Source organism: Panthera tigris, chromosome C1 (genome assembly GCF_018350195.1).
Source record: "Panthera tigris isolate Pti1 chromosome C1, P.tigris_Pti1_mat1.1, whole genome shotgun sequence".
NCBI classification, from domain to species: Eukaryota; Metazoa; Chordata; class Mammalia; order Carnivora; family Felidae; genus Panthera; species Panthera tigris.
In genome coordinates, this window is record NC_056667.1 from 20785786 (window position 1) to 20801838 (window position 16053).

At 53.4% G+C, this 16053-nt stretch overlaps 1 protein-coding gene across 2 annotated transcripts; it reads left to right on the forward strand.

Annotated features, from left to right (window-relative positions):
* Positions 1-154: 154 nt before the first annotated feature.
* THEMIS2 (thymocyte selection associated family member 2) lies at positions 155-14366 on the forward strand. 2 transcript variants are annotated; one of them, XM_042996244.1, is made up of 6 exons: positions 155-482; positions 2644-2784; positions 5279-5689; positions 9869-10935; positions 13149-13305; positions 13737-14366. In XM_042996244.1, the coding sequence occupies exons 1-6, from the start codon at positions 389-391 to the stop codon at positions 13790-13792; spliced, it is 1926 nt and encodes a 641-aa protein (XP_042852178.1). In that variant the 5' UTR covers positions 155-388; the 3' UTR covers positions 13793-14366. The 2 variants fall into 2 exon arrangements, with proteins under 2 accessions (XP_042852178.1, XP_042852179.1); XM_042996245.1 differs by lacking the exon at positions 9869-10935.
* Positions 14367-16053: the final 1687 nt, after the last annotated feature.

Here is a 16053-nt window from a genome sequence, read left to right on the forward strand (position 1 = left end):
GGCCACATTTCCTCCTTCTAACTGGGAGGGCGGCGCGTTTAGGTGGGGGCGGGGGCGTCGGGGGCTTCTCCATCTTCCCCCCTCCCCCCTCCACCGTGGGATACATCACAGACAACGGGGCGGGGGGATGGGGAAGCGGGGCGTGGGAACCAGCTGTCCTTTAGTCGGAGCCTCCAGGTGTCAGGCCTGATTTGCACTTTCGACGTCGCGCCCCCAGTGTGAGACGCAGGAACGCAGGCCACGGCAGGGGTGAGGAAGCCGAGGCCCGCGGAGGGCTCCGGCCGGGTCCCCACGCCCCGCGGCCGAGCGGCTCCGCCCACAGGGGCCAGGCAGGGCTGCAGGGCCGAGCGGCGGCCACTCAGGAGGCGTCCAGCGAGCCGCGAGGACCATGGAGCAGGTGTCCCTGCAGGACTTCGTTTGCGCCCTGGACCCCGCCTCCCTCCCGCGTGTGCTGCGAGTCTGCTCGGGGGTCTACTTCCAGGGTGAGTGAGGGGCCGGCACCCCTCCGGCCCCCGCCCCCGCCGCTGCCCGGCTCTCGCTGGGTGTGGGGCAGGGGCGCCGCCCCGGGCGGCAGAAACCCGGGAAACCCAGCCACGCTGCCACTGCCCAAGTCCAAGTGTACCCAACCTCTCCGGGCCTCGGTTTTTGCTTTCGTGGAACGGGGGGGCGCTGACTGCCCCGCAGGGTGATGAGAAGTCACCGGCCTTACACACTCGGGTGGGTGGAACCGAGCCAGGCGGGGGGGGGGGGGGGGGGGGTGGAACCGCGGTGCGCACCGGCGGAGGTCTGGCGGTGGGGAAGCCGAAATTCAGGGCTCGAACCGGGTCAGGCCTCCCGCGCACCCTCCCACTCCTCGCCCTTGACGCCCGTCTACGCGCCTCCGTTCGGTCCCTTCAGCCCACCTTGGCCCTCGGCTTTGCAGCCTGATCTGATCAGCAATTCAGTTCTCGGCTTGAATGGCTGCTCCCCCCCCCCCCCCACCGGCAGCCTCCCCCGCTCTCTGCTCCTCGCGAAACTTGCACACGTGCCCACCTGGTTCCCAGGGATGGGTGCACCGCGGGGGCTCAGTCACTAGTGACAGCCGAAGGAGCGAGAGGGGCGGGGTTGACTGGCGGCGGAGGGGAGAGGCAGCTGCTCCGAGGTGGTGGGGGGAGTCGCGGGCAGAGTGGGGGCAGCGGAGGTGCAGGGAGAGGGAACTTGGCGACTGGTTGGGGGGGGGTCCTTCCTTAGAAAGCAAACTAGTGCAAGGGTGCCTGGCCACATCTGTTCCCTCTTTCTGGTCCCCTGCGCGGCACAGCAGCTCCCGGTGAAGTGTTCCGAGGCCACCCCGGGGGAGGGCAGCATCCGCCGCCACACCCTGGTCCCCTTGGGAATCTGGCAGATGCGGGTTCGGACGCCGACTGGCCTCCTCTGGGGGCTCCCTGCCGGCGCCTCCGGCTGTTTGCGCTCCTCCCGATGTCCCCTGACCACGGCGTGTCGCAAAGCCTGTTTCCTCATCCTGCCCGACCCGGGGCGCGGGAAGTGGCGGAAGTCCGGGTGACAGAAGAACCAGGGAGGAGGCCAGGTGGCGGGAGAAAAAAAAAAAAAAAGCTGTTTTTTAATGTTTATTTATTTTTGAGAGACAGAGCGTGAGTGGGGGTGGGGGGACAGAGAGAGAGGGAGACATAGAATCCAAAGCAGGCTCCAGGCTCCTAGCTGTCAGCACAGAGCCCTACAGGGGCGGAAGAACTCACAGACAGGGAGATCATGACTTGAGCCAAAGTCGGCCGCTCAACCAACGGAGCCACCCAGGTGCCCAGGAAGGGCAGGGAGGGGGGTCGGGGGGAGAAGCAGGGCTCATCTGAAGTGCGGCTTGTGTTTTCACTGAGGCGGGATTCAAAGTCACCAATGGTGAGATCGTGACCTGAGCCAAAGTCAGATGCTTAACCTACTGAGCCACCCAGACACCCGTAAGCTTTTTTTAAAATGTTTATTTATTTGAGAGAGTTGGGGGTGGGGGGCGCAGAGGATTCCAAGCAGGTTGCACACTGACAGCAGAGAGTCTGATGCGGGGCTTGAACTCATGGGCCGTGAGATCATGACCTAAGTTGAAAGGGGCCGCTTAACCACTGAGCCGCCTAGGCACCCCTCTCCTGTGCTTCCTTTAAAAACAACTCATCTGAAGAAGAAAGCACCAGCGTGGCTGTTAGCCGGGTGTGTGTGTGACCTCCAGGCAGTCACTGAACTTCTGGGGTCTGACTTCGTAGCTGTACCGTAGGGATTAGGACTTCCTGCGTTAGTTCCTTGCTCAAGACTTCAACACGTGCTTAGAGGCTGGGCCTGTGCCGGCTGCAGCGACCCTGAGATGGATCAGTCCTGCCTTGCCTGTGAGCTCAGTTTAGGAGGCATGGGGAGGTGGAGAAGGCCAGAGAAGAGTGCCGCGGAGGGGTGCATCCAGCACTAAAAGAAGGCAAAGGTAGGGTTCGTGCTGCCTGAGTACCGCCGAAGCAGGGGCCCTTCGATAGGGAAAGACAGGGAAGGCCGCCCCGGGCAGCTGGAACATGTACAGACCTGTGGCAGAGCCGAGCCTGTTGGAGAACAGGGCACAACCCACCCAGCACTTGGCCCTTACTGCACCGGGACACTGAGTCAGTTTCTCCACAGGCTCCATCTACGAGATCTCTGGGAATGAGTGCTGCCTCTCCACAGGGGACCTGATCAAGGTCACCCAGGTTTGCCTCCAGAGGGTGGTCTGCGAGAACCCAGGAACCGGCCAGACCATTGAAATCGCCCCCACCTTCCGCGGTAAGGCAGCTCTCCGCCACCCCCCTCCCACCCCCAGGGCACTGGCCCCTCCGGGCACACCCGTGGGCTCACCGACCCCAGCTTGCACTCCTGCCTCTCTAGTTTGGCACATGTGCTCCCACATCCTCCACTACCCTGCCCCGAGGCCTGGGATGTCCTCCAGGTGGTCCCACAATGCCCTTAGCCCGGCGTGGCTGCATCCTCTCCACACCCATCTCTCTGATCACATCTGCCTCTCGGCTGGGACTTTCTTTGTTCCAGGTCTTTGTCCATGTGCTTGTCCCTGTGTTGGCTCATTCACTCACCAGACATTTACTGACACTTGTGTGCCACGCCCTATGCTAGGGGCTGGGGCGTGGGGCTCTGGATGGACCGAGTGTAGCCTTCTGCAGCCTGGAGCTTCCAGGATGGCAGTGAGAGGAGGGGAACAGTAGAAGCAGACACCAGTTCACAGAGGGCTCCTGGCAGAAGTAGCCCGCCTCAGGGGTCTGTGCAGGCTTCCTGGAGGAGGTGGCTCCCGAGTTGGAGGAAGGATCCCCAGAGGGAGTAACTATAGGGAGTAGCAAGTGTGTATCTGGTTACTACGTAGCCTGGTTGCTGCAGGAGGCGTGTGGCACAGTGGACCACGGCCGGACCGGATGCTGAAACTAACAGTTTGGATGGGAATCCCATCTCTGCTGGCAAATAGCTGTGGTCTTGGCCAGTTCTTGGGACCTCTCTGTGCCTCAGCTTACTCCTCTCTAACAGGGTAATCAGACTTGACGTGAGGATTCAGAGTTGCCATGCAGGAAGTACTCAGCACAGGGCGTGGCCCAGAGCTGTACCTTAACACATATTACTATATATGTATGTGTGTATATATATTTTCCTAAACCATGAGAGTGAAATACAGACATGATAACCCTTTACATCTAAATATTACTGGGTGGGAGAGAGGGGAAAGTGGATGATGGGCATGGAGGAGGGCGCCTGTTGGGATGAGCACTGGGTGTTGTATGGAAATCAATTTGACAATAAATTTCATATTAAAAAAATAAAAAAAATATATTACTCCTAATATTTACTAATATTACTCCTAAGTACGAGGACATTTGTTCACAAAGCTATAGTTCAATGATCAAATTCAATAAATTTAATATTGATAGAATACTACTGTCTAACCTACTCTATTCAAATTTCACCAAAAGCCCCTAATGTCCTTTATAGTGTTTCCCCTTGATCCAGAAGCCAAACACAGATCACATACTGATTTATTTAAAAAAATTTTTTTTAAGTGTTTATTTTTGAGAGAGAGAAAGAGACACAGAGTGTGAGCAGGGGAGGGGCAGAGAGAGAGGGAGACACAGAATCGGAAGCAGGCTCCAGGCTCTGAGCGGTCAGCACAGAGCCCGACACAGGGCTCGAACTCATGAGCTGTGAGCTGAAGTCGGACGCTTAATAGACTGAGCCACCCAGGAGTCCCACATACTGATTTCTTAATCTCCTTCAGGCTGGAACAATTTTTCTTCTCTTCTTCTTCTTCTTCTTCTTCTTCTTTTTGAATATTTATTTTTGAGAGTGCGAGAGTGAGTGAGCAGGGGAGGGGCAAAGAGAGAGAGGGGGACTGAGGTTCCGAAACAGGCTCTGTGCTGACAGCAGACAGCCTGATGCAGGGCTTGAACTCACGAACTGGAGATCGTGGCCTGAACCAAAGTCAGACACAACCGACTGGGCCACCCAGGTGCCCTCAGGCTGGAACAATTCTTCAGCGTCTATCTCGACATCAACAGTTTTGAAGAGTCTGGATCAGTACCTATGCAGAATGTCCTGCAGTCCGGGTTTGTGTGATGTTGCACTGATTCAATTTGTGTTGGGTGTTTTAGGCAGGAAAACTCTGGAGATGATGTTATGTCTGGATGTGGGGTGTTTTAGGCCGGTCCGGTGGCAGGAGAGTGGATGGGGTCCGGGGAAGGAGTAGATGGGGAAGGACAGTCGGGTCACTAGAATTGGCAGACAAGATGTGAGGTGAAGAAGGGTGGTCAGAGGTCGTTTGGCCAGTAGCTCCTGGGTTTCTACTTTGGGAGAGAGGGACAGTGTCACTGCTGCAGCATGGGGTGACAGGTGGTGGACGTAGGGGACTGGAGCAGTGGTCAGGAATATGGAAGCAAAGTTGGCAAAGTTAGAGGCAGGTACGATTCAGGAGGTGGACAATTGTGGCTGTTGTCCTTGTCTTTTGAGAAACACATTCCTGTTCTGTCTCTGGTGCCAATCCCTCCGAGTTCTTGCCTGTCTGTGTAAGAAGGAACTGTCCCCATCTCTACCCTTCACTGTCCCTTCATACATGGCCAGTTGCTGCCTCTTGTCCCTCGCCCTGCAGCCTGGATGTCCAGATGCTTGGTGCTTGCGTTCAGGGGACTCTGACTGGGTTCTCTGGGGAAGACCGGGGCCTGGTGTGTGTGGCCCTGCGCCCATCAAAGGCCTGTCCCACCTTGACACCCTCTGCTGTGCCCCACAGGCCACTTCAGCCCCCTCACCGGCCCCCAGAGCTACGGAACCCTGAACGAGCTGCTGTCTGCTGCAACCCAGCACTCCAAGAAGCTGCCCATTTGCTTCATGTCGACCCACAGAATCACCACAGAGGCCAGGGTGGTGCCTGAGGACCAGCCCCTCCTGCTTGAGGCTGTGGAAATACACCACGGGGCCAACTACGCCCGCTGTGTGCTAGACACTGAAGCCCAGCAGTTCGTTCTGCACCTGCCCCTGTCCCAGAAGGGGCCCTTCTGGGAATGGGAGCCCGGTGCCCCTCGGCCCCTGCTCCAGGCTCTGCAGGACTCAGCCCTGAAGGACCTCCTCTTCACCTGCCCCACCCTCCCCTGGCACTCCCTGATCCTGAGGCCCCAGTATGAGGTCCAAGCCATCATGCACAGTGAGTTGCCCGGGCAGCTGGCGGGGAGGCCTGGTGGGGCGAGAGACGGGGCCCTGGGAAGCTGCTGAGATGGGACGTGCCCCACCTCCCTGATCCCTGTGGTTGGCTAGGGATTTCCCCAGGTGGCTTGCCCAGAACATACAATATAAAAGAATGAAGATTCCCCAACAGTGGGAAGTTAGGTGTAAAAGGAGACAGGAAGATGAAGGAAATTAAGAGTGAGGTCCCACTCTTCTTACTTTTATAAAATTCAGCAAAAGTTGGACTGTGAGCTTGCCAGCAACTAGGACAAAGCAACAGTGTTACAGAGTGAAACCTGGACCATTTGTTCAGGAGACGCAGATTTTCCCGCCACTGGGGAGAATAGGATTGTTCCTGAAGGCCCTTCTGTCCGGGAGATAAGGGCACTGGGTGAATCCCCAGCTGTTTCATAGGCTATTTTGCAGGACAGGCTGGAGGCAGGTGCAGCGCGGGGCTGGTGAAGCAGAGGCAGAACCTGGCCAGGTCTGCCAGAGCGGAGGCCGAGCTGGAGCAGAGGGGGAAGGGGTGCCCTGGGGCCTCTTCCCTGGAGGACAGAGTCTGAGGTTACCTAGGGAGCAGTTGGTCAGGGTTGCTGGTGCACTACAGAGCCAAGTGGGGATTCTTTATTTTGATTTTTAAAAAATCTTTGAAAACTACTTTATTAGGGGAGAATGTACAACATACATATACGAGGAGGGGGTAATGTAACACACCTCCTTGACCCCATCACCTGACGTCACAACTATCAACTTATGACCCATTTCTCCCATTTCATCTCTCTCCACCACACACCTGATTATTTCAAAACAAACCCCATGAATTCTATTTCTTTTTTTTTATATCTTAATTTTTTTTTCATGTTTATTTACTTATTTTGCGAGAGAGAGAGAGAGAGAGACAGAGCACAAGCAGGGAAGGGACAGAGAATCCTTAGTAGGCTCTGCGTGTTGTCAGCGCAAAGCCAACATGGGGCTTGATCTCACGACCCTGGAAATCATGACCTGAGCCGCTTAACCAACTGAGCTACCCAGGCGCCCCTCCTGTCATTTTTTTTATAAATACTCCAGTGTGTCTCTTTTATTTTTTTATTTTTATATATTTTTATGTTTTTTTATTTTATTAAAAAATTTTTTTTATTGTTTTTATTTATTTTTGAGACAGAGAGAGACAGAGCATGAGCAGGGGAGAGGCAGAGAAAGAGAGGGAGACACAGAATCTGAAGCAGGCTCCAGGCTCCGAGCTGTCAGCACAGAGCCTGATGCGGGGCTTGAACTCATGGAGTGCGAGACCATGACCTGAGCCGAAGTCAGACGCCCAACCGACTGAGCCACCCAGGCGCCCCTTAAGTTTATTTTTTTGAGAGAGAGAGAGAGAGAGAGAGCATGAGTGGTGGAGGGGCACAGAGAGGGAGACAGAACCTGAAGCAGGCTCCAGGCTCTGAGCTGTCAGCACAGAGCCCGAGGTGGGGCTCAACTCACGGACCCGACCGCGAGATCATGACCAGAGCCGAAGTCGGACGCTCAACCGACTGAGCCACCCAGGCACCCCCCGTGTGTCTCTTTTAAAAATAATTTTTTTAAACAAATAATACCATCATCACACTAAAAAAGTTCACAGTAACTCCTAATACCACTACTTGGTGTTTGAATTTCCTCTACTGTCTCATATATGTATATATATATTTTTACAATTTCTTCACAACGGGATCCGGAGAAGATTCCCAACCTTGCTGTTGATTGTTAGCTCTTTTAAATCTCTATTAATCTATAGGGTCACCTTTCTTATTTTTCTTATAATTTATCTGTTGACAGGAGTAAGCCCTTTGTCCTGTAGCGTCGCTCACATTTTAGATTTTGTTGCCAGGATCCTCGTGATGGTGCCAGGATGCTTCTCTGTCTCCTGTATTTCCTGTCGTGTTGAGCCCTTGGCCGCCCCCAGGTTCGATGGCCTGCCGGGAGGCCTCATGGCACTTGACATATAGTTGTACTCGCAGCCATGATCTACTATAATGAAAGGACACAGAGTCCTGTCCCGATGGAGTCACACAGGACACGCTGAATCCCTTCAGCACTGAATTGTGACGACACATGTACGGCACTGTCTACCAGGGAAGGTCATCAGACTCGAGGCCCGAGGTTTTTATCGGGGGCTGGTCACATAGGTACCCCCTGCTCAGCGCGTACCAAAATTCTAGACTTCCAGATAGAAAACAGATGCTCAGCATAACAGGTTGTACAGTCTGAGGACAGGAAACCACCCTCACCAGTTAGAGGATGGTGCGAACACTTGCTAAATAAACCATGTTCCCAGATGCCAGCCAACGACCAACCTTGCAGGCAGGCTTTTCTAGGGATAGAAGCCTCAGGCCAGCTGTTGGCTCTTTTCTGCACAGCTGTAAACAGGCACTTAGAGGCTTGACCAGACACAAGAGGCAGGTTCTCATTGCTGTGGGGCAAGGAGTCCCCACCTGGCTCTGTGTCACCAACCAAAGTTGCACCACCGACCTTGCCGTGTGGTGTAGGTCAAATACAACAGAGGGGCCAGCATTTGTGATGTGAGTGGCTGCCGCCGATGCCTGCCTAGGTCCATGACTTCCTGAGGAACTGCAATACTGATCTTAATCCTTCATCTATTAGGAAACTGCTAGAAAGAGCTCCCACCCAACTCTTCAGTTAGTTTGTGCAATAGAGGCATTGTGTTTATGTACGTCGAGGTCCCAGGGCACCATTCTACCTCTGCCCTGGCCCACCTGGCCACGTTCTGCCTGTTTCACCAGCCCTGCTCTCCACGCCGCCTCCAGCCTGCCTGGAGAACAACCTAAGAAATGGCCTATACTTTGTTTACTAGTTTGTAAAATGAGCTGGCTCCCTAGCATTCTTCAAGGATGATTATTCAGGTGTTTTGTTTTGTTTTTAAGTCATCATTATGAACTCATGGATGAAAATGTTCAGGGTTCCAACCCCTTGGAATTATTCACGGATGCTCACATTATCTCGGCTTTGGCCCGCGAGAGCCTTTGTAGTTTGGCTCCTGGATCCTTTTTTTTTTTTTAATTTTTTTTTCAACGTTTTTTATTTATTTTTGGGACAGAGAGAGACAGAGCATGAACAGGGGAGGGGCAGAGAGAGAGGGAGACACAGAATCGGAAACAGGCTCCAGGCTCCGAGCCATCAGCCCAGAGCCTGACGCAGGGCTCGAACTCACGGACCGCGAGATCGTGACCTGGCTGAAGTCGGACGCTTAACCGACTGCGCCACCCAGGCGCCCTCCTGGATCCTTTTGACACACACCTGCATCGTCTCAAATTGGTTTTTCTTGCTTCCTCGTATAAGATGCTCCGGACTCTTGCACATTTCCTCTCCAGGAAGTTCTCCCTTTCCCAGGGAGCCCTGGAATATTGTGGGAAATGACAGTAAATTAGCTCGACTGGCACAGAGCAAAAAAACTCCCGACACCGTGACCTGAGGCAAGTCACCGCCTAAGCTTCAGTGTCACCGTCTGGAAGACGAGAATATTCCCTCCTCCGTCTTCCGCGCGGTGCGGCTCAGACACAGGGGATGAGCCAGTTTCCCGACTCTTAGAGGGCACCCCTTGAGTTTATAAACCTGGTGCTAATCAATGCCCAGGGAGTAAACAAGTTGCCAAGGTCGTTAACTGGCATTTAAACTTTAAAAAATGCAATTAAAATTTAAAAAGTGGCTGAACTCATTGGATATTCGATGCTACTGATGAATTATCAAGTAATTATCATCTAGATGTGGTAGTGGCATGGTGGTTTTTAGCTTCACCTCTTCTTTTGGAGATACACACTGAAAGGTCATAGATGGCACGATGCGATTATTCTGATTCAAAATAATCTAGCGGAGGGGAATAGATAGGGTGTGAATGAAAGAAGATGGGCTGTGAATTAAATATTGATGCCGGGCGATGGGGGGTTCACTATGCTATTCTACTTTTACAAATGTGTAAAAATTTCTATGATAGCTTTTGAAAAGAGATTGAAAGAAAAGAGTGAGCAAGGAGTCGAATACCACGGGGAAATGCTGGCAGAAAAGAACAGGAAAGAGGTCAGCCAGCCCAGACATTTTGCTGGGGGTGGAGGGGCACCACTGGGCTGGTGTGTGAAGCACCCCTGAGCTGAAATTGCCCTTTCCACAGTGCGCAGAACCATTGTCAAGATCCCCTCCACCCTGGAGGTCGACGTGGAAGACGTCACGGCCTCCTCTCAACACATCCACTTCATCCAACCGCTGCTGCTGAGTGAGGCCCTGGCCCGGGGGGGGCCCTTCCCTCTGACGACAGAGATCCTGGAAGTTCCAGAGGGGCCCCCTATCTTCCTCAGCCCGTGGGTAGCGTCCCTACAGAAAGGCCAGAGGCTCTGCATCCATGGCCTGGCCTCACCGCCCTGGCGGGTCCTGGTCTCGACTAAGGGCCGGAAGGCGCCCAGACACTTCATGGTCTCTGGGGCTTACCAGGGCAAGCTGCGGCGGCGGCCAAGAGAGTTCTCCACGGCCTATGACCTCCTGGGCGCTCTCCGGCCAGGCCAGCCGCTCCGGGTAGTGGCCACAAAGGACTACGAGGGCGATGGGGTAGAGAGCCCTGGGTTCACTTCCCTGGCTGTGGGTGACAGGCTGGAGGTGTTGAGGTGTGGCCAGGCCCACGGCGCTGAAGGCAGAGACATAGATGTCTTGGTGTGTCAACGGCTGAGCGACCAGGCTGGAGAGGAGGAGGAAGACTATGAACAGATAGATGAAGACCAGATTCTGCTGCCCCTCTACTGCTCCAGTAGCTTCGTGGAGGAGATGAATGATGGCCGGCGCTACAGCCTGGAAGATCTGACTACCCAGTTTTCACTGCCCTGTGAAGTCAAGGTGGTAGTCAAGGACAGCAGCCACCCTGCTGACCCTCTGCCCTCCTTCCCGGGCCTGCGGCTGGAGGAGAAAATCACGGAACCCTTCTTGGTGGTCAGCCTTGACTCCAACCCTGCGATGTGCTTTGAGATCCCTCCCCGGTGGCTGGACCTGACTGTTGTGGAGGCTAAGGGCCGGCCGGGCCGGCCAGCCAGGCCTCTTCCTATAGCCACAGTGCAGGAGCTGGCAGATGCCTTCTACTACAGCCTTCGGAGGTTACCAGCCTTCGAGAGCCAACTCCCACCACCAAGACCCCCCAAAAGTGAGGGCCTCCGCGGGCAGAAGAAACAAACCAGCAAGGGAAAAGGCAGCCAGGTACCAATATGCCAATATACCAAGGAGGGGGGCACCTGTCGGGATCATTGCAGGTCTTGCCATGTTTGTCCAGCATCACGTTTCTTTCAACTGTACAGAACTTGCAGTTTATATATACGCTTACACGTTTTGTGGCTATTATTCGATCCTGACAATCCGATGCTGGTGGGATTATCCGTATTCGGCAGGTTAAGAAATTGAGGACTCAGAGACCCCGAGACTTGCCCAAAGTCCCAGTTAAAAAGGGGGAGGCCTAAACTGGAGCAGGAGCGTCCTGCCCCCAGGTTCACTGCGCTTCCCCTGCCGTCCCCTGTTCAGGCGTCGTCATCCACCACCTAAGCGGCATCAGCAACCTTTCCCATCCCTCCCCACAGCTGTCAGAATGGCCCCCCACGCCCTTCCCCGGTCACCGACGGGCCTCTGCCCCCTCTCTTCTGAAACCTTCAGTGGTTCCCTATTTCCAGAGGGTAATGCCAACCCCTTAACGTGGCATCCACGGTCCTTTATAAGCTGATTTCAACCTCACCTTCCCAGGTCCATCTTCTACCACCTTCTCCGGTCCACGCTCAGGCACAAATTCCTGAGGCTTCTTCAGTAGGCCAGGATTCCTTCCTCAGCACTTTACTATTCCAGTCCTTTGGCTGGGAAATGTCCTTCCTCCTTTCAGTGGGCAAGGCTCAGCTCAGACTTCCTCTGGCAGTGACAGCCTTCCCTCTTCTGTATTCGTACTGCGGGCTGTACACAGCGTGGGTGGGCGGGACCACACCTAGTTTCCACTTGGTTGGGAGAGGTCTGTGAGGGCTGGGACCTCACCCTCCGCCAGGCAGGCAGGCACTGCCAGTAAGTGTCGAACTGATCCAAACGGAATCACAACAATGGGGAAGAACCAGGCACGGAAGCAGAAAGACCAAGTTTACGGCTCCGTTTACTCACTCTGTGGCTTGCACTCCTTCTCTGAGTATCCATTTTCTCACCAGGGAACCTGAGATACTATCACTCACAATGCTGGCTTCACAGCGGCTACCTGCCGGGTGTCTACTCGGTGGCAGACGCCATATTGCGCGTGACCCCAAATAGCTCTCATGACATCCCTCTGAGATGGGCACTGACCCCTCTTTCTACAGTTGAGAAGACGAGAGAGAGAGAGAGGTAAAGTAGTTGACCTGAGATCACAACCTAGCAAATGGCAGGATGGGGTTTGACACTGGGTCTGGCCACCCAGCCCGAGCACCTAACTACGGTGCTGTGCTGATAACAGATGATCTATATCAAAAGCACTTTATAGAGTGTAATAAGGTTACTGTCTTGGGACCTGGGGAGACTCCTATTTCGTACCGTGAGGGTAAGTGGTGGAGTAGCAGAGGAAGTTAGAAAGATGAATTCTGAGCAGTTTCGGCCCCACAAGAGGCTTGCATCTGTAGGGGAGGGAGGAGGGCGGTGGTTTTCTGATGGAACAAAGAATGGGCTGGGGCGTCTGAAACACAGGCCTTGCTGACAGCGCTGGAAACCCCGCAGTACAAAGAACTGAAACCTCAGTCCCAGCCTTCGCCCCTGTTGGAAGCGACTTTGGGCCCGGTCCCTGCTCCCTGCCTTTGATCCTGCAACTTTTCTTTTCTGAGCATCAGTATACCCCACTGCTAATGAGGGGCCCTATACTGTTTGCTCGCCAAAGCACAGTGTGGTGGGAGGAGCGCCAGCTTTAGAAGCCACGGACATGGTTCTGGGTCCGAACCTTGGCTCAGCTTGCGATCCTGAGGTCTGACATGGTACACTCTCCCTGAGCCTGTTTCCCTCATGTGTTCATGGGGAATTCAAACAGCTATTCAGAGGGTCACCTGAGGATAAATGAGCAGGTATGCATATGGCATAAGGTAGGAGTCCCACAGAAGCCCTCTTCTGGGACCGCTCTCAGCTCTGGCACCTGTCCTGAGATTTTGTGCTTGTCCCCCCTCCACCCCCCACCCTTCAGCAGCAGATGTGAATCCTCTCTGTGGAGACACTCAGCGCACCCTATCTCTAGCCCCCAGCCCTTCATCTCTCATCCTGGCCTGTCTCCTCCGCCTAAGAACAGTTCAGATATGCTAGCAGCAAAGACGCTTGGGGTCCCGAGAAGCCCTACCCTGAAAAGGAAGTCGAAGGGAGCAGAGGAAGTGACATTTGAAGGGAATTACATGTCATGGACCCTGCTGACTTCTGCTTTTTCTCCCACTTAGTCTTCTCAAGTCTTAGAACTGCAGCAATGCCCCCTGCTCCTCAAACCCAGGATGAAGACACGGCCACAGAGTGCCAAGAACAGCTCAGATACATACAGCAAGGTTTCTGCCCACAAGAAGGGCCTCAGGGCCACTAAGTCCAACACGAAGGCTCCAGGTGAGTCCCTGCCAGCTCCTGCTCAGCCGTGTCCTTGCTTCTCCCCTCCCTACTCTGCTCCTCTGCTGCTGCTCTCACCTCTGCTGGTGTTGGCCTTCCCTGCGCATGAGCAGGCCTTTCCGCAGTCCCAGCCGGACAGACAGGCTTCTAAGGGGTGGGCTGAGGCTGGGGGTGGGGTGGGGTGTCTCTACTGTCCCCCTCTCAGGGGCTCAAGTCCTGGCAAGGAAAATGAGTTCATCCTCAAACATACTACCCTCCCCAAGGCATGCAGGGGGAGTATTTACACAGTATTCAGAAAGAATAAATTGTAGTTCCTGGTCTAGCAAGGACCTCAGAGCATCCACACCAACTCCTTCCCTGTCCGGTGCCCTAAAAAGGGGAAGGAACCCGCTTAAGGCCAAAGATCGTCACTGACTTGAACTCTTCTGCAGATGATGACGAACATGATTATGAAGAAGTACTTGGACAATTCCAGAATACCCTGTAGATGCCGGAGGAGCCCTGCTTCTTAACTGCTGCTTCTCAGGGAGTCTGAGCTACCAGCCAACCATTACAAGACCGTGGACAGGATCTCACTGAAATCAGACTACGGACGGCAAAGGACTCTGGGGGCCTGATCTGTAAAGGGATGGACATTGTACCAGCTTCCCTCCAGTTCTAGCTAGGCTCCTGGCACCTTGCACTCCCTCAGCCTCAGAGTTTTGGTACCCAGAGGAGCCAACTGGGTTCTACTCAATCCTGAGTCCCCAGCACCAGTGGTCTCACTGGTTGGTGCAGAAAGTAATCAGAGAACACTGGGCGGCGGTGGCACAGTGTTTCCTGCCTCTTGGTAAAGGGGACTCAATCCTGACCACACCGCACCAAGAGCCTTTTGTTATGTTTGCCACCCCCTCGTTGTTGGCCCACTCTTTCTCCTCTTCCCCCACCCAATTCTAATCCCCCGAGAGACCAGGACCCTCTCATCTCTGCAGTACACAGCACATGAGAGCTGCAGGTGACTATCCAAGATTTTTTCACTCGAAAACCATTGAATAAAGATGACATCTGGGCTTCTGGAAAAATGGTTAACAGGTATCATTTAGTTAAGTCGTGTGCCAGACCCTTTATAAACATGATCTAAATCCTTAACTCTCTAAGATAGACACCGGCCCGATTTTAAAGATCAGAATACAAGTTTGAGTGGTCAGGTGCTTTAGGAAGCAGACTAGTCATGAGCTGAGTTAGGACCCCAGCTCACCACCTATCAGCCGTGACTATGAGCAAGTTATTTTAACCTCCCTAAGCTTCAGTTTCCTCATATGTAAAATGAAACTAATAGTTTTCTACCTCACAAAATTGTTTTTTTTAAATTTTTTTTTTAACGTTTATTTATTTTTGAGACAGAGAGGGAGGGAGCACGAACAGGGGAGGGTCAGAGAAACAGGGAGACACAGAATCTGAAACAGGCTCCAGGCTCTGAGCTGTCAGCACAGAGCCTGACGTGGGGCTCGAACTCACGGACCGCGAGATCATGACCTGAGCCGAAGTCGGACGCTTAACCGACTGAGCCACCCAGGCGCCCCAATTGTTTTAAGGATTAAATGAAGTAATCTTGGTAAAGTTTTTTGTTTTTTTTTTTTTTTTAAAGTTTTTATTTATTTTGAGAGAGAGAATCCCAAGCAGGCTCTGTGCTCATAGCACAGAGCCTGATGCAGGGCTTGAACCCATGAACCGTGAGATAATGACCTCGGCCAAAATCAAGAGTTGGTTGCTTAACTGACTGAGCAAGCTGGGTGCCCCTTGGTAAAGTATTTAGTGCAGTGCCTGGGACATAATAAATACTCAGTAAGAATGTTAATTATCCTTATTGTTGACCCAGATCACATAACTGTACCTGTCTCTAAAACCTATGTTCTTTTTTTAAATGTTTATTTTGAGAGAGAGAGAGAGAGAGAGAGAGAGAGAGAGGGAGAGAGAGAGAGTATGCATGAGCAGAAGAGGGACAGAGAGAATCCAAGCAGGCTCCATGCTGTCAGTACAGAGCCTGATGCAGGGCTCAAATTCACAAACCATGAGATCATGACCTGAGCCAAAACCAAGAGTCAGATGATTAACCAACTGAGCCATCCAGGCGCCCCTCTAAAACCTATGTTCTTTCCCTATTCCCACTGTCCCCTAATCACAGAATTCATCTCAATGTTTGAAATATACTAAGCTCTTAGACTCTGGAGACAACGTGTACTGATCGGTTGGAGAGCCTCACCATCCAGTGTAACAGAGATAAGGGAACAAATACAAACCCGGCTCTATGCAGAGACCAACTCAGCTTCCAAGGTCAGTCTAGGCCTGTTCCGTGAGTTAAGACCACAGACCTCACTTCTGGAAGTGGTGGGGCTTTGGTTTCCTAGACTGATGCAGTCACAGAACTAAGCACCACGGACAGCAGGAGACAGGACACAGATAAAAAGGTGACCTGAGTCTCCAGCTGAGATGTGAGCTCCAGGAGTGTCAATATGCAGCCTGGATTCTAGGTACTGCACTTGAGTGTGTCCCTCCTGTGTCTGCTAACACTCCTTTGGGCTGTCCGGACCCACTGCACTTCCTATGGAAGCCTCTTGGCAGCTACCAAGCAGCTAATACAGGCTGGTGGGCCAGTTCCCATGCCTTCCTGCAGAGACCATCTAAACTACACGCAACCCTGAGGAAGAGTGTGCTCTGGGACAAACAATAAGCCAGAACGTAAGAAAAAAAGTTCCTTCTTGGCTCAGA